The sequence below is a fragment of the Brachionichthys hirsutus genome, chromosome 7, assembly GCF_040956055.1.
Source record: "Brachionichthys hirsutus isolate HB-005 chromosome 7, CSIRO-AGI_Bhir_v1, whole genome shotgun sequence".
NCBI classification, from domain to species: Eukaryota; Metazoa; Chordata; class Actinopteri; order Lophiiformes; family Brachionichthyidae; genus Brachionichthys; species Brachionichthys hirsutus.
The window spans coordinates 10,926,548-10,944,524 of NC_090903.1; the positions used below are offsets into that span (position 1 = coordinate 10,926,548).

Sequence of the window (17,977 nt, forward strand, 5' to 3'; positions counted from 1 at the left end):
GACTCGCATAAGACTGCTGCAAATACATCCTTTCTACATTTCAAAAACAACTAGTAATTTATATGCAACACTATTACTTCTCATTCTTCAATTTGTGTTCCTGATTCTATATTTTACTTTTATGCTAGAACCCTGAAATGGGTCAGGAGGTCCACGGACGTATTCTCTGACATTCCGGTTGAGAATTCAATAAAAATTCAAATGCAGGAAAAACAAACAAACAGATAAAACAATACAAGCACAACACAAACTCCTGCATGATGAGGGAGCTGACTTATTCATAACTGCATCTATCAGGAAATACATCAAGGAAAAACCTGACTGAATAGAACGTAACACGCTCGTTGTGCTTGCTCCCAGTCTCCCAGTGCTGCCATCTGCACCATCTGCAGCTGATGTGGAGGTGCTCTCCAAAAACATGAATCTCCTGCCTGTCAGGTGTTGAAAACGTCCGACAGCTCCTTGTGTAAGAACGTGTGCCATGACAGCTCGCTGAGGTGCTTTTGAAAAGCAGCTCTCAAGCATTGTGTGATTGTTTTGTTGTTGTTTTTTTTTGGGGGGGGGGGGGGGGGGGGCAATCTCAATAGGTTTATTTGGTTTAATCAAATACCAAAATAAATAAACAAACGTATCTGTGTATGTGAAGTTCTCAATAATAATAACAACAACAACACTATTATGTAAAAGCGCTTTGAGCACCGCGAAGTGGTGGAAAAGCGCTATATGTGCAGTCCATGTGCAGTCCATTTACCATTTACTTCTATTACTAATAACAACAAAAATAATAATACAAAATAACCACTGTTCTGCTGCGGCTTCCCCTTCCTTTTCCTTCTCCCTCACAACCAGTCATCACGGTTATGACGTTTTCTTACTGCACGCCAGACATTGGCTGATTGCCAGCTGATGTTCACTGGGGGGGATACGGGTGGGAGTCAGCGCTCACACCCCATTATAACTGACTGGATGAAATTGATCATGGGAAAAGCAATAAGGAGTAATAGATATACAGACAGGAATAGATATAGAATACTGTATGCATAGTGCATGCACAGTAGAGTCAACTAGAGAGGGACACACCACAATAGCCACTGTACCTGTTTGGCCTTGGATTTGCTGATCGTGTCTGATATTGGCTTTTTCTTCACTTTAACAGCACTTTTGGAGAACAGTTCCACAAATTCTTCAAAGTCTACAGCCGGTTCCACAATTTTCTCCCATACCAGTAAATCACTGGCTCTGAAGAAATGGGGAAAAGAGTAATTATTATCATCATAATGCAAGCAGGTAAGCTTTATTCTTCTATGTATTGCTGAGAACACAACAACATCCACTTTTATGACACTATAACATACCAACATTGTGCCTACGTTGCTTTATGAGCAATCGTCAGTAAAAACGTGTCAAATCTGCCAAGAAGTGAAATGTAGAATTTCATATACTGTATTCCTTGTATCCCAAACATTTAGTCACGCTCTTAAGGAAAGAAAACCTGGTTCCAGTCAACCCACAATGTCTGGACTGCATAACATTCATTTTCCAAAAGGTTAACATCTCTTCTGACATTTTTGTCATAGTACATGGTGGTCGATCTTTATCTTAAGTGGACATGCTTCCTTTCAATTCTCTACCGTTCAGAGAGAACCTTTGTGCAAATGACCCGTAACTATCTTCCCTTTCTGCAGCGTAACCCTTACTTAGCATGCAGCTGTATGCGTGTCCAGTAGAGGGGTTTCATTGGCTTGGGGGGCTCTATCACAGCCTTGGCAGGAGCAGCTTCCTGGACCATCAAGGAGGGCATGGGGCCAGGTGGTGGTGGAGGTCCAAAGCCTGGGGGTGGTGGAGGAGGAGGTGGTCCCATTCCAGGAGGAGGGGGAGGTGGAGGAGGCCCCATGCCTGGCAGTGGCGGAGGTGGGGGTGGAGCTACAAATCCGGGTGGTGGAGGAGGTGGTGGTGGAGGTCCAAAACCTCCGTGTGGAGGAGGGGGAGGTGGAAGAGGACAGGGTCCAAAACCAGGTAATGAAGGTGGAGGTGGTGGCGGAGGAGTGAAAGCCCCTGGTAAAGGTGGTGGGGGTGGGGGTGGGGGTGGAGTGGCTGGATGGATGCTGCTCTGTTGCCTCTGCTGGCACGTGTAGACAAAGCTCTCTGTCGATTTAGGGATGGAAGATGAAACAGGGGATGAAGCGCCGGCCGATTCGCTCAAAGCCACATCAAACTTAAAGCCCTCCTCCACAGGCGAGGTCTGGACAGACACCTCCCGGCTCATCTTTCCAATTCCTTCTCCTCTCATCTGTGAGGCCTTGGGTTGTGTAGCATCTAGGGCGCCGACATTATCCCAGCCACCATTCCCTGTGCTGTCGGAGGCCCCCTGCAACAGAGCGATCTTAATCCGCAGATCATCAATGGTCCTCTCCAGCCCAGGCATGAGACAGCTTTCATCCTCCGAGGATGAATGAACCGACCTCCGCCTGCTGGATTCTGTCTGTCAGCAAATAAAAAACAAACATTTTAACTTACGTGACTGCATTAGGAATTACGCATGGAAACTCTGCAACCCATAAATCTGGGATTTGTCCTGTTCTTAGATGAAAACATATGTGGAAGAATCATGTCAAGAATATCTTCTTAATGTCCTCTTAAAATTTCTCTTAAGTTCTTAAAGCATTATCACTCAATAAACTACTTTTTATGAACAACAAAACACCCACAAATGAGATAATTTGTGACCGACCCATCAGCAGGATCAAAATTAAGCCACAATGTCTAGAATTCATCGGGCCCCTGGCTCCAGACTGCTTGGAGCGGGGCTGAGAGGAAAGCGAGCGATTTGACTCCAGAGACAGTGAGTCTCGTTGGGCCTCACATTGGGGAGGGTCTGTGTCTGCTGGGAGACAGTTCTCAGATGTGGCCACACTGTTGAATCTTCAGGAGAACCTTTAGCCAATGTCGCCTTCCAAATTTAACTCAGTAACAGGACGTTTCACTGTGCAAGTCTTTCATGACAAGCCTGTCCTCTGGTGGACAAAGAAAGGATTACAACTAACAACATTTAAGAGACGGAGAGGATGGAACAAACCTGAAGGTGTAGAATTCCTGGTGATGATTGATGAGGAGGAGAGCTAAAACAATGTGCTCCACGTGTATTTTGTTCATGGGGTTCCCACAGGTGAGAAGACAGGGGCCGGCCGACAGGGGCCCATGTGTATAGCTGATGCTCCTTCATGAGGCAAAACAAAACAGTGTAAACGAATGGGCTGAACAAGCAACCGGGTCCCTGAGGCAATAGCGGCTCCCACTGCCCCACTATGCCACTCTGCACACAGATGAAAGGAAAGCTCCACTCCGCCACTAAGGAGGTTATGTTTCCACTAGTGTCGGTTTGTCTAACTTTAAACAGCGTTATTTAAAACGTTTATGAGATTTTTGTAGCGATAAAAACAAGTCACAATCCATTAAATCTGGGTGGTGATCCATACCATCACAGACCCTGATACAATGTTCTGTGGTTCTATTACCAGGATAGGGGACAGGATCCTGTGGAGGTTAGCTCCATTACAGATGTTGCATAGAAAAGGAACATGTTCCACAAAAAGATGAAACACATTCCCTTAAAAAAGTGAGTTTTACAAGAGAAAGCTCACGGGGAACCTAAGCTGCCTTTAGCAGAGCTCTGCATTCTGTCTATTTGTCACACTGCTTTTCATTTTACAAATTCACTTTTCAAATACCAGACACTGACTCTGGAGTGAATTTCTGTTGATCATGACTAACCCGAGCATGCAAAGCAGATGGCCCCAGCAGTGAGCCATAGCATAGTTGAAGCGCGGGTGTTGTAGCCGCTGCATTAATCCAGCTCAAGGCAGCAAAAGAGAGACTCCTTAATATGATGGACTCAGTCGTCACGCGTAAATGCCAGATGGAACTGTAACGTTGTCAGGCAACCCCCAGCTGCACTTTGTGCAAAGACCTCACGTATGCGTACAGGTGAGCACAAATGCCACATCTGCTTTCACTCTCAGACAAGCCCGTCAGCCAATTCTTGCAAAACATGTCAGACTGATGCATGCCTATGCTCCTCATTAGTATTAATCCACTCAGCAATAGCTAGCAAAGTCTAACAAGGGATAAAAGTGGATTTATACAGAGTTCCACATACTCGTTTATCTTGAACACTATATTTGCACTTAATTGTGCTCAAGGGCTATTTCATTTCAGACGGCATGAAAACGAACCACTCGTACATTTTTTCCACTGTATTACAGCGTAGTGATAAAATAAGATAACCATATTTAGCTGGTAAAGCGGAGGAAAAATAGACGAGCCCATGATAGAAATAAAAGATAGAGGTGATGTAGTAAGTAGGAATGTAACCGTAAAAGGAAAAAGAACATGCAAGTGAGATATTAAATGGATTAAGATAAAAAGGTTGTAGAAAAAATAATTTGATTTATTTTAAAAGGGAGATTAGCTGCAAGATAGAAAGCGCTGATGTGACCTGTATGCTCATTGGCAACAGAAAAGGTTGCTCTTGCTGAAGTTAAGTAATGCAGTGCTTCAGGACAAGCTCTGGATTAAAGCAGACAGAAAGTGAGGAGAAAAAAGAAACGGAGGAGGCGCAGGCGCATGGGGAAGGAGCCCATTCCTGTCATGGCGATCCTTTTTGCTCGGGTAGAACAGCCTGAGCCCAAGGCACGTGGAGCTGTTACATAACATGGTCAACAGATGGGCCACAAAGGAACAGATGTGTGTGTGTGTGTGCGACAGAGGGACTGCCATTAACCCAGCCATGTGAGGAAATGCCTGAACATGCATGGTGTCTCAGGATGTCATTCTGCATATTTGAGCAAATCTGAAAGACAAAATGCTCAGTGTTGTGAGTTAATACGTCAGCCGTTGATGCTAAAAATGAAGATGGCCCTGTCTTAAATTTGAGGGTGGATCCAGCATGGAGTCAAGACTGATGCCGAACTGTAGCATAAATAGTACATAGTCATTATCTCCACCATGGAGGTTTGCATTCTTCTTGTTCTTTCATCTGCTTGCAGAACAAAGAGATTCAGACTGTCAAAATCAACCTACTGCAGTGAGTCTCCAAACAGTAAATCCCTGCTGAACTGCTGTTATTCTGATTGGAGCTCTTCTCACTTCAACCCTTTGAAATGGGGTGACACAATATGTAAGCATCAAGTCGAGCTCATACAGTACCACACAGCCTTTCCCTCCCTTTTACTTCCGGTACTGCAATTCTGGCCTAGATAAGAAAGTATGAAAGCGTTTTCATGTGTCGTGTTAATGAAATGTGGCATTACCACAACCATCCAATGTAGGCTTCTCAAGAGTATATACAACCCTTAACCCGGTTAGAATTATCCTACATACAAATATTTTTCACTTATTTGTATTTTTAAAGGAGGAAGCCCACAACTTTATTTCCATCTGGGATCACATAATGATATAACATCTGGATAATAATGCAGATGCTTAGAACCACTCGGCTCAGGCTACATGGTCCACTGCTCTTCACATAATTAAACGTCTCTGGAATGAGTCACATCAATGCAGTAACAAACAAAGAAAAACGGATTGAATAAGCCTTTGCTTGACTCGACACGATTAAAACATTAAGTGGCGACAGCAAATCTCTTTGCATTAGTCAATAAAAAAATCATAGCTTGGTAAGTTGAATCAAAGTGTGAGTTATCTCGCAACAGTTAGTGCCTCCTAAAATGTGAAATTAAAAACTAAAATTTGTTCCAAATCCCTGCTGTTTCATAAAGTCACCCACACAGCCCTGCAATCTGCTGGCACTGTGAGCGTAAAGACACTGTAAAGCCATTTCTGTTTTAGGCTGAACCTCCAAGTCAGCTCATGTCAGGACTTTTTTGTAAAACAAGACAGAGGGCTTACATGAAAGGCTGCCGACACAGGGCCATGGACGTCTGTGAGGCTGTCGCCGAAGGGCTGCAGCAGACCCTGGAACAGCATTCTGTGGCACAGTTCTTTCGCGTCCTCTTCTGTAGAGCCATCGTTTGCATGCTTAGGCAGCCAGTCCAACAGAGTGCCACCTAACACCAGAAAGGAAAGGCCTGGGAGTACAAAGCTGCATTTCCCCCTTTCTGAGATGGAGAGCTTGACTCTGTGCAACTAATTTTAGATACCCTGTGATATTATAACCAAGAATTAAGTTTCAGACGTGATAATGAAACACTTGATTCACACTATTTTAGATGTGGGTGACAGAAGATATGGTGTTAATTATGCAGTGAAAATAATTAACATAAACTAAATATATTTCAGACACAAGCAGCTGGCGCATCTAATAGCATCCGTCTCCAAATAGTTTAGCGTTCTTGTAATTATACTCAAAACATTCCCTTATGATTACAGTGTCTTGGTAGGTGGGATTAATTCTAAACTTCCATGAGCAAGTCTGGATCTTAAATAAAAGAGGGGTCCTGTTTCTTGTGAACAGCAAGAGCAGAAGCAATCATGCAGGATTAGAAAACATTTGTGACATAAAATAAGGATGCAGAGCCCAAAGGAATGCACAACTGTGTTTGTTCAGAAAGTCTAGTGATGTCATTCTGTGAAAGCAGCTGTTGAATGCTGCTTCAAAGGCCTGATGTGAGTAACATGGTCACCAGTGCAGTGACAGCCAAGACCGGGGGGGGGGGGTATTTTAGAGGGTATTTTCCATATATTAGAATTAATCCCACACCATGTCTGCATCAAATGTTTAATATTCATTTCAGCACTTCATATATGTGTCTGACTGAGCTGCGGGGCAGCAGGTGGCTAATTTGTGAACAACTCACCAGAGAAGACATCAGGACAGGGCGCAGAGGTAGAGGAGATTTGACTTGCATGCTGCGTTCTCCGGGATCCCAGTGTCCAGTAGGCCCCGCCTCCGCATTCCTTCTCTTGTGCATACTCCTCTGTATTCCAGTCTGCAGACACACTGATGGGACCAGTAATGGAGCAGGACCTCTTCTTGGGCCTCCTAAACCCCCTACCTCCACTACGTTCTACTGAAGAGACAGTTTTTCTTAGCGCATTTGGACTGGCAATGGGGGAGCCAACTGGGGAACTGAGCTGCCTGGTGGTGGTCTTAACATAGGAAGGGTTGATGGGAGGATACAGTTTAACAGTGGAAGGGGAACGGGAGAACGTCCTGCTGGAAGTGGAGGACAAACTGCTCTTCCGCCTCTTCAGGGACAGGAAGTCCTGCTTCCCAGTTTCCTCCTCTGTCTCTGTGGACAGGTCCATGCTGCTCACACTCTTGTGAGAACCCATCGGCCCTGTCCCTGAGAACACGGGCTCCAGATTGACACATGGCACACATGTGTTTTGGCTCAGCAGTGGGTGGAGAACTGGGCTCTCCAGGTCATCCCGAGGCTCTTCAGCACTTTCATACGAGGTGGTGGGAGTTGTAGTTTCAGGGAAGCTATACGTACTGTTAGTGTTTGGGAAGGTGCTGACACTGCTTCTCTCTGTGTCTGGGCCGGACGATGATGGGCCACTGCCACTCGGGGACACTGGCCCAGATGCATTTCTTGAGAAGGGAGCGACACGTTGGATCTCCCCGCTTACATCTTGAAGGGCACATTCACCATCAGTGGGAGGAGAGAAAACATCCCTATCCACATTTAACAGCTCTGTGGCCTTGCTCTTCTCAGAGGTTGACCCTTCAGACGAGTGGCCATCCAGCAGGACCCTGTTACTGACCACATACCGCTTCCTCATGGCTTGTTGGATGTCATAAAGCAGGTCTTCATTTTCAGCGGCTGCCGAGTGAAAACTGTCGAGGTCAGCGTCTGACTCCGAACTTGTCTTCCGTTGTATCTCGTCCACCGTAGTTTGGTGATCATCTGCACTCAAGCAGCTTAGATTCCCCTCACCATCTGATAGCATATCTGTCTCATCAGCAGGCTCGTGCCTCACATTGCTGAGGTGTTTTGACCTCCCATCATCCAACATGCCATCCTTCGACAGCCCTTTTGCCTTTGATAAACTCTTCCTGATCCTCATCCCGGAAAACACGGAACCCTTTGATTCCGACTTAGATTTCTTCTTATCGCTACTTTCTCCTGCTGCTTTACTTATCTTATTGTTGGACTTCTTAGTCTTGGATTTTTTGTCCTCTTGCCTCTCATCAGCATCACCATCGCGGGAGACATGCCCTGGTGCTGCTGCTTTCTTCTGTTTTGCTTCCTGGTTCCCCATGTTCCGGAGCAGGCGGGCACCCTTTGCTAGCAGGCCATGCTGCTGTGGTCGAGTCCGGGCACACTGGGCTTCCGCCTGTGATGCTGCCGGACATCTGATGGACAAAGCCCGGTTGGAGTTGCCTGATTCCTGCCGTCTGCCCTCTACAGTTAAAGGGAGCTTTGAGAATAATGCCGCCTCCCTCCGCTCTGCTGATGCTGAAAGGAGGAGGCGACTGGCACCGACAGCCTCGTGCTCGCTACCACTCGCTCCTCGTTCGCCCCCACCCTTCTTCACAGCCTCTGTGACTCTATGATTCTTCCTCTCTTTTTGCCCCTCCTTTTCGTGCCCATCTGCTCTTACGTGCTCTGCTGTCTTGCATAATGGACTGCTGTTGGAGCGGGCACGGCGCTGATGCTCCGGATTGCGCTGACCTCGTCCATTTTCAACCGATGGGGAAAGAAATAACTTAGGAGGCTGCTGCTGCTGCTCTGCAATGGATTGCTGTTGCTGGTGTTGTTGGCTAAAGAGCGAGTGCTGTTGTTTACGCAGGATATTGGTAACGCTGCTTTTCCTCCTGCCTTTGAAAGCAGCAGTGAAGAAGCTCTCTTTCAGAAAGGGCACTTGAGTCTCCACAGTTTTAATAGTCTGCATCCTGATCAATGAAGCTTCACCCAGAGGGCAGGCGATTAGAGAGACTGAAGAAAAGGAAGAAGTCAAACCGATTAATTTTAGCTTAGCTTCACAATAGCAAACTCTTGGCGGTAAAGTCGTACATAAGGTTGACCTGAGAAATCTCCGGTTCTAGCATATTTTTGCTTCCACCTTTTGCGTAGCTTATCCTAGAGGAGGTTACATTTAGGTGATAATCAGGATGCAGGATGTTTTTTTTGAAGGAATCTTTAGCATTGTAAAGTGCAGCTTTCATCATTTTGGCATATGCATTTAGAAATATACAAAGGATATCATTAAAAAATTTGATCAACCGCTTCCAAATATTCTAGCCATTGTGGAGGTACATAGTGATTCTCTCACTTTGACTACCTTTTGCTATAATTTCCATTTATTATTTAGCTTAAAATTTTAGAATTGATGTGTCAAATACTCATAAATGTCTTTATTTTCAGCACTAGTTTCAGGAAAAGGATGGATTAAGATTTCTGAACACATTTTCTGGTTTTGTCATCTTCTATGCAACAGCTGATAACCACAAGCAACCATTTAAATGTATTTTCTTACAAATTATAAATCTAATCAAGTATTAATTAATAAAGGAATTCATCTTCGGCCTAATTCATAATGAAAATCTGCCCAAATATGATTACGCAGTGAGCATTAACTCAAATCTAACTGTGTTGCTTTTTGTGGCAAAAAGACGATACCCGGTGCTTGTTTTATGACCTGGTTAAACTGTTGTTTACTAATTAAATGTCAACAGGTGATTCAGTTTTATTGCAGTATTGTGATGTATTTATTTACAGCTACTCTTATTCTCTTAATAAAACATTTCTTTAACTTTGTGTACTGAGCAGGGCCTGCATCAAGGAAAGCCCGCGGATGGATTCAGTTTATGGGTGTGGTAAAACCAAAGGGTAGCCATTTCATGTCATTGCATTTAAGTGTCTTAAAGTGCTAATTCGAATAAAGTTTGTGAGATATTACACAGGAATTAATAAAAATGACTTCTGATTTCAGAAATTGTCAGATAAAAAATTCGACTTTACTTTTGTCCTAACACATTAAACTTAAAAAAAAGCTTCTTCCTGAACAGATTACACAAACAATTTGAAATGAGTCAAAATTGCATCATTTGTCGATGTATAATGATTACATTTATGAGATTAATAAATGAAAGCCCACTTGCCTGAGCGGAGTATTCGCTCCAGACCAGCGCTGTCTGACGAAAGCAACACAAATGTGTGTTTGTCTCTGCTCATGAGCCACGGGTCACATGAAGCTGGAGTTGTCCTCATCACATGTCTTGTCTCTGTAACCATCTCCCATTAGCACCGTCTGGGACCGCCTCCACTAACTTCATAGGAGCAAACAGAGCCGAGTAGCCGTCCAAAACCCGCTGTTATCTAAAGCTAATGCTGTGACGGTGCAGCAATCAAATTAAGTGAAACCAAAGAACCCACCGCCACCGTCTCACATGTTCTGAAGACACTTAAAAAACAAAAACAAAAAAACTGCCACCTTTTACACGTCAACAAAAGACAGACAGAAGATTATTGTAAATGTTGAATCAACAGACAGATAGGTGCAGCTCTCTAATATATGATAACATACAAACCATGTCATTGTCATTGTTATTATGCTAACATAACAAAATCACGTGAAGGCCCACGGCTATGTGTGCCTTAAGCCGTGGGCCTTCACACAATTTTGTTATGTTAGCATAATGACAATAAAGAATCTTGTAAACTCTCCAGACAATGTAAAAAAAAGATACAAATCATGGTTAACCAACCCTGGGAAATCATTAATAAATCAAAGAAAGGACTTATAAGGTGTACACCACAGATAAAACAAACACACACACCTCATTCATTCATGTTACTAACTTGACTTCTTCCCTGCTGTGTAATTCCACAGATCACCATGGACTGATTAGAACTGCTGCTGGGATGATGGCTGACATCCACTGACATCACCATTATCATAATCTTCATTATCATTATTAGTGTTATTGTTGTTGTAGTAATTATTATAATACTAGAAATTGCAATATTTTTTTAATGTAATAGTAGCTGTATTATTATTGCGTTTGTTTCCTTCCTACCTCTCATCTATCTACCATCTGTCACCCACTTCTGCCCTTCTCCTTTCTCTGTCTATCACTCAAAGCAGAGGCCCACCCACTACTGGTTCTCTCTCTCACACTCGCACACTCACACCCACACACACACACACACACAAACACACACACATGTCTGTCCAAATATTTGTGTTTATTGAGTTAAAATATGAGTATGATTGGCATATTTAAAATGTTACAAAATGTTTTTGGTAGTTTACATTCCCAATATTTAAAATACAAAATTCTGAAAATTAGATTACACTGGTGCACATCACGTTGAAAGCAGACAAAATATCCACCAATGACAGGCATGGGATATTTTACATCTCTTTTGCAAACAGCACATAAGTTATAGCATCTTGTATAGCCATTGCATACAACACTGTTTCCCATAATCCAATCCTCCTAAGTAAAACAGCTGTCATATTACAGTTCATTCTTTAATTTCAAAACCTTTTGAGCAAGGCATTGGTTGCAGCAACAAGGTAAAAACAAACGATTTAAAAATTGTATAATGTAATGTGAATTATCTTTAACAAAAAATAAAAATAAAAGTCTAAAAATGATGTCTTAATGATGATTTGGTCTGTGGTGCTTGCCCACTATTGCTAGAAACAAACAATAAAAAAGAACTCTAGACCAAGATAGTTATTGATTATATCTTTAAAGTAATTATCTTTAATGTTTTATTAATTAATATATTTAATAATGACAATGATAATGTCAACCATCACTAATGAAATTAATTAAATTAGAAATATAGTGCTATAATGGAAAGTTTAAATGTTTTACTTTCAACTATATTCTGCATTTGTACCCCAAAATTAAATTTTGTTGGAAAATGGTGACACAGCCCGGACGACATGTCTCAAGCCACTAGAGGTCGCCATTGCGCTGCTATATGAAATAAGAGAGGCCTTTTGCAAAGAGCTCACTGGATGTCTCATTTTATAGAAATGTAAAAGAAGCTGAAAATCAGAGCATATATATATATATATACACACACACATGTATATACACACATGTATATATACATGTATATGTACATAAATATATCAAGAAATCAAAATTTTTGTGTTTACAATCAATCATTGTGCATCAAGTCAGAAATACCAAAGGTACACAAACATAATATCATCATTGTATAGTCACAACTCTTGCCGTAGAACTTAAAGTACATGAAACACTACTTTATTGTGTCCACCATAAAAACCACAACAGTCACAATAAACACAACAGCAGTTCGCTAACTGTGGCGCCACACAAAATATTCACAACTCAGTTCATCAGAAGAATCATTTTTCAGACTGGCTCAACATCTCAGGAATATCAAGAAAACCAAATACGGATGTGACAAAAACATCTCTCTGTTGACCGAAAATAAGGACACAAGCGAACCTTTTAATATTTCATCACACATAAGAAAACTTTACCCATGTGGAAAAGCAATTTACAGACATTCTGATAAAAACGCATGCCAGTCAAGAGGATGGCAGGACAACGTAGAAGTCTGTGAACACACACAAAAAAGTACTTGTCTTTTACTTTCAGTGATTTGTTACATATATATACTGTATATATAAATTTGTATGAAATGCAAAACCACTCTGAACATTGCAGTTCTAGCTACCCACAGAGAGCAATGATATGAAATGTCCTTTACCTTATCTCAATTGCACTTCAATAATTCACCTGCAATGCATTTTAAAGCCCTTTTCAACAATTTCCCACGCAGTTCACTTTCTCTCAGTGCTAGTGTGAAATGGTAAACAGTTCTTAAAGGACAGAGGAATGTCTTTATCGCTGGACCTTACCTTTTACATTCTCTTTATGCAAACAAACTTTTTTTGAATGAATGCACCGACACAAACATTTGCCTTGAAGACCACAATATATTGCTGTGCTTGACATCAGAGAAACACAGTACGGATCTCTCAGCAAATTCAGTTATAAGAAACAACTACATGGACACTTTCATCTTCTCTCTGTCCTATGCTAAATTATTTCTTTTCTTTTATAACCCACCAAAATGTCCCGTCCTTTATGTGGACTCCCTGGGAATCCTCCTGTGGAAGACCACCGACCGCTGCTGGAGCTGTTGCTTCCGCTTTTTTTTCTGATCCCACTGGCACAACAGTATCATCTTAAAGGTTGTACGGAAAGTCTTGTTGCACAGGGCATAGCACATGGGGTTTACTGTACTGTTGACATAGCACAGCCAGTAGCCTACTGCCCACAGCGTCTCTGGGACGCAGACTTTACAGAAGGTATTGAGCAACACCATGATATTGTAAGGGGTCCATGTGATGATGAAAGCAAAGAGGATTGCACTGAGAGTTTGAGCAGCCTTCTTCTCCTTCACTAAGGACATGCGCTTCCTCTTGGTGATCTGAGTCCGAGCTCGGGCTGCAAAACGCGTAGCCAGAGCTGCCTCTTTAAAGGACAAAGGAACAGACGGGGATTTTACGGTGGTGCTGGTGGCATCATTGTTGCTGGGAGTAGTCGCAGCTGAGGGGGAAGGATCCAGAGAGCGTTCATTGGAGATAGCCGGGATGGTGGGCATGGATTGAATCTTGTGTGAGCTGAAATCTTGGTAGCTGTTTGCTCCATCAGGTGTAGTGGTGGCAGTGGTGTTGGTCGTGAGCGTTGAGAGGCTATCTCTGGTATGCTCTGCTCCCCTGAGGGGATCCTCCTCTGACACTGCATCTAGATCTTCGGATGAGTCAATTTGGGACTTAACGGCAGCCTTTATTCCTGGCAAGCTGAGTACAATGGAGAAAATAGCATGACTCTGAGAAATCATTTCTTGGCCTCCACAATCTTCCTCTTCTGATGACCCAGAGCGGTCCAATGAGACTGGAGCATCATTGTTGTTCCAGCTGTCACTGCTGCTTTGGTCTGGATCACGCTCCCCTTGTCGAGTACTACCAGGCTTCCAAGAGGGAACCCCAGGCCAGCAGTGCAAGCGGCCAATGAGCTCTTGACAAGTGTTCTTTCGCTTGGACAACCTGCTCATCTCATAGCTACTGCAACTCCGAGAACTTCCGGTGTGATAGACAAAACGAGCTTTATTACTGGTGCCATTCCCACTTCTTCCCCCTATTGCACCGTGACCTCCCGAACCCTGCAGCCCAGCTAACTCCTTAGAACGGTTCTGGGTCTCTTTATAAATGCGCCAGTAAAGAACGCTCATTATTGTCACAGGCAGATAGAAAGCCGCCATGGCTGTGCAGAAGGTTATGATGGGCTGAGAGAGGAACTGAATGTAGCATTGGTCTGAAGGCACTGTCCTTTTACCCTCAAAATACTGCCAAAGCAGGATGGCTGGAGCCCACAGAACAAGAGAAACAAACCACGCTAGTCCGATCATAAGCCCGGCTCGTTTTGTGGTGCGTTTGGCACGGTATGTCAAAGGCCTGGTGATTGAAAAGTAGCGGTCAAAGCTGATGACCAGTAAATTCATAACGGATGCATTGCTGGCCACATAGTCAATAGTAAGCCACATATCGCAGGCCCAGTTGCCCATGGCCCAATAGTTCATTACAAGGTAAGTTGTGTAGAGGTTCATGGAAATGACCCCTATGATGAGGTCAGCCACAGCCAGGCTCAGAAGGAAATAGTTATTGACTGTTTTTAGTTGGCGATTAACTTTGAAAGAAATCACTACCAGCATGTTCCCGATGATGGTGACCAGGGACAGCATGCTTGTGAGCAAGCAAATGAGAACAACCTGCCACACAGGATGACCACCAAAAGGATCAGGGGCCAATGTACTAGTTCCACTGTGTAATTGAGAGGTGCTGATAGTATTGGACTGTGAGTAGGCGCCGGTTGCCGGGGTTGATGTGTTGGTTGTCGAGAAGAAACCAGGGTGTGTGCTGTTTGAGCTCATCGTTATGTCCTGGCATATTCTGAAGACAGAGACAGAAAGGGAAGATAGAGAGGAAGGATGGACAGATGGAAGAAAGGGTAGAGTGATGGAAAAAGAAATGAGAGAAGACACATTAGTTGTATACATGCCTATTCCTAAGCAATAGGCGAGGCTGGAAACCTATTTTAGCAAAGTGTAGGAAAAGATGTAGGCTTAACATGGCAATCCTGTTTCATAAGGGTATGAAGGTGAATACATTATGTAGACATCCAAAGTGTGGTTTTCCTGACAACATGAAGAGTAGCAGACAAAGAAGAGATAAATTCATTTGTGTTGTTGAAGGCGAGGCGAACGGTAATCACCTCATTTTCAGCCGCTTCTCCGGATGCTTGTTGTTTGATTGAGGACCAGGCACGATGAGAATACAGCGATAAACAGAGGATCCTGCGGTTTATGTCTTGGAAGTTCATGATGAATGTAAGACCGACTGTGATTTTGTAAAGCACTTATCAACATATCAAGTCTAGTCGTTAGTAATTAACGGGGTGCTTTTATTCAGATGTGTGGATGCTTATGTGCTTGTGTTGAAACCAAACAAGAGTTGCTTCACTAATAAATGAGGAACATAGACAGCCGTCTGGGAAAAAATGTGCTACAAGTAAATGATTACTAATGTTTCTACATCTCTGCAATACAGTCACGTAGCAAATTGACAATTCTCCGTTTCTTCTCCTTTTTCATTTGATCCTTTCTTCCATCTTCTAATTGAAAGATTTCCATAATTATGGAATCATCATGCCTGCTGTATGAGTACTGTTCACCTGTTTATAATAAATGTAAAACCATAGAGTGTGTCACATAACGGAACTAGTACAAACCTAAAGGCCTCTTCAAAAAACAAAGTCCACTTTAACTTTTTATAAAGCAAATGTTACTGAGCTTGTGAGACAGCAGTGCGTTGCTAATGAGTGTTAAGCATCTCCTAATTGGCTTACAAGGGCAAAATGTGCCTGTGTGAAGATAAGGGCTTTAGGGAAATCAGTCTTTAATCTGCTGATTTGAGTGGCTGTAAACACGGAGGATAAGTAAAATAAAATGACTAAGAAAACAAATACGGTAATGCCATTTTTTGAAAAGTAAAATCAGACAAACAAATATACAGTCAAGTGTTTGTTGTCCTGTGGAGGGAACACAGGCAGAGATTCACAAAGCAGAGGAGAAAAGATGGGATCCTATGGAAAAAGTTCCAATGTGGATCCACCTGCCTTTTTGAGTTACAGGATAATTGAGCGTAGGCAGTGAGAGTTAAAACGTCCTGTCATATGAAAGGATCTGCAGCTTGTCTCACTGACAAGATGACAAAATAATATCACTTGAGAAAAATAAATGTTTTAATTTGTGTCTATACATGTTGATTTTACTCCATTTCCAGACACACTGTTCGTATCTAAGGAGAAATGATCACACATGGAACATTTGAGCATTGGTGTTGTTTTAGACGACGGTGGCCTGCAATCAAAATGTACATCTGTAATCCCCGAGCAACACATCAAAAGGGATGTGCTTTTTTTAATTTATTGTCTCTGTAAATCAAGTCTGCATGCAGTGGATGACTGTATTTTCCAGCTTGGGTGGGCTTGCGTGATTTTTGACAACCAGTTGCTATTACAGTAAAGGCATTATAGTGTCTCTGCCTCCACATTCCACATACATCTTAACTTTGACTCCAAGGCACGTAGGTGGGGTGATTTCAGGTACCCAAGAGATCGATACTCGTTTGGTGTGTTGCGACACAATGTGCTCCCTGACATTGAGCAATTTGTCCTCGCAGGGACGGACAGAGCAATTCAAGTTGGCTTTAAGGATCCATCTAAATGATTGGGTGACTTAGACACTGCCATTTCAGGTTTCTATTTTCAGTATCTCATCTAGCAGGGCAGTGATACAGGCAGAAGATTCAATGATCCAAGGATGGGTTATGCTGTCATGGGTTTTGTTTTGTTTGTTGAATCACTGGTTTCTTGTATTGTCACCTTATGCTCACGTAGGGCCTTACATAATGTGCACTTTAGCACTGGTGCTAAGAGAAATGATATATTTGAAGGCAGACATTTTTTTGTTGTTGCTGCAATCAGGTGTAACATTAAATTCGACAAGCTGAGAAAAACTAATAAAAAATTGGAGATCCAGACTGCAGTTATAGAATTATTGTCAGGGAGTAGAAATTCAAAGAGAGCAACTCCAAACTGAATCAACCCACCAAATCCAAGCAGCGGCAATGCATTTACCATCACTGCTGAACGATGCATTGTATTCATCTGCTTCCTTGTGAGAGTCAAACAGCCATCGCTGACCACGCATTAAAAACAACACTGCCTTTGACGTCACATAATTCAGACGTGTAGCGTACAAAACAATCCCTGAAGTCTGGATGATGCGTTATTATTGCACAATTTGGAATAACAGATATAGCATGGCTGATCCAGGTTATATTGAGAGGTAAAACAGGGGTTTGTTTCAGGGTGAAATGTGATCTGGAGAAAAGTGGCACTTGGCCAGCTGCTCTGAGTTTTATTGATTTCGGCCTTGCTGATACGCAAACCCGGGGGGGGGGGGGGGGGGGTATTACACCTGCAAATACTAAACCAGCACACAAGCAACAACTCCAATGGCTAAAAATATTACAAAACATTGCACTGATAATAGTCCACTAATAATATGTGAATTATTAAGGCGTTACAGTGAATATTGGGATTCTTGGTGTGAAAGAGAGCACATGGTTGGATCCGTTGCAGAGTGTGTGTTGCGGACTAGTGCGAGGGGACCCCAGGGAACAGAGGATGGAGACGGAGCGATGCCAGTAAAACTTTATGTTTTACTGGCATATGTTCACCAGGAAACACAATATCCTGGAGCCGCACACAGGATTGCGGGGTGGCTGGAGCCAAACAAAAATACCTATATACAAAAAACACTTCAGAGAAAGAAAAACCAAAAAGCCAGCTCTAATAAAAATCGGTCACAACAAAAAGAAAACTCTACGCACGACCTGGGCGCACGGATCAGCTGCGGTCGGCAAGGACGAGGCGAGACCCAGGGGCGGG

The 17,977-nt window shown here is 43.0% G+C and overlaps 2 protein-coding genes across 2 annotated transcripts in view; both read right to left on the reverse strand.

Moving 5' to 3' along the window:
• The window catches only part of fmn2a (formin 2a), a 28,509-nt gene extending 19,653 nt beyond the window's left edge, over positions 1 to 8,856 (reverse strand). Inside the window, exons 1-5 of the mRNA XM_068741785.1 lie at positions 6,816 to 8,856; positions 5,908 to 6,065; positions 3,077 to 3,217; positions 1,698 to 2,482; positions 1,098 to 1,239 (exon numbers count right to left, since the gene is read on the reverse strand). Of these exons, the coding sequence (XP_068597886.1) occupies positions 1,098 to 1,239; positions 1,698 to 2,482; positions 3,077 to 3,217; positions 5,908 to 6,065; positions 6,816 to 8,856 (3,267 nt within the window). The remainder of the gene's footprint in view (positions 1 to 1,097; positions 1,240 to 1,697; positions 2,483 to 3,076; positions 3,218 to 5,907; positions 6,066 to 6,815) is intronic.
• A 4,187-nt stretch (positions 8,857 to 13,043) lies between these two features.
• chrm3a (cholinergic receptor, muscarinic 3a) lies at positions 13,044 to 14,894 on the reverse strand. Its single transcript, XM_068741786.1, has one exon. It carries the CDS (start codon positions 14,892 to 14,894, stop codon positions 13,044 to 13,046), a length of 1,851 nt encoding a protein of 616 aa, XP_068597887.1.
• Positions 14,895 to 17,977: the final 3,083 nt, after the last annotated feature.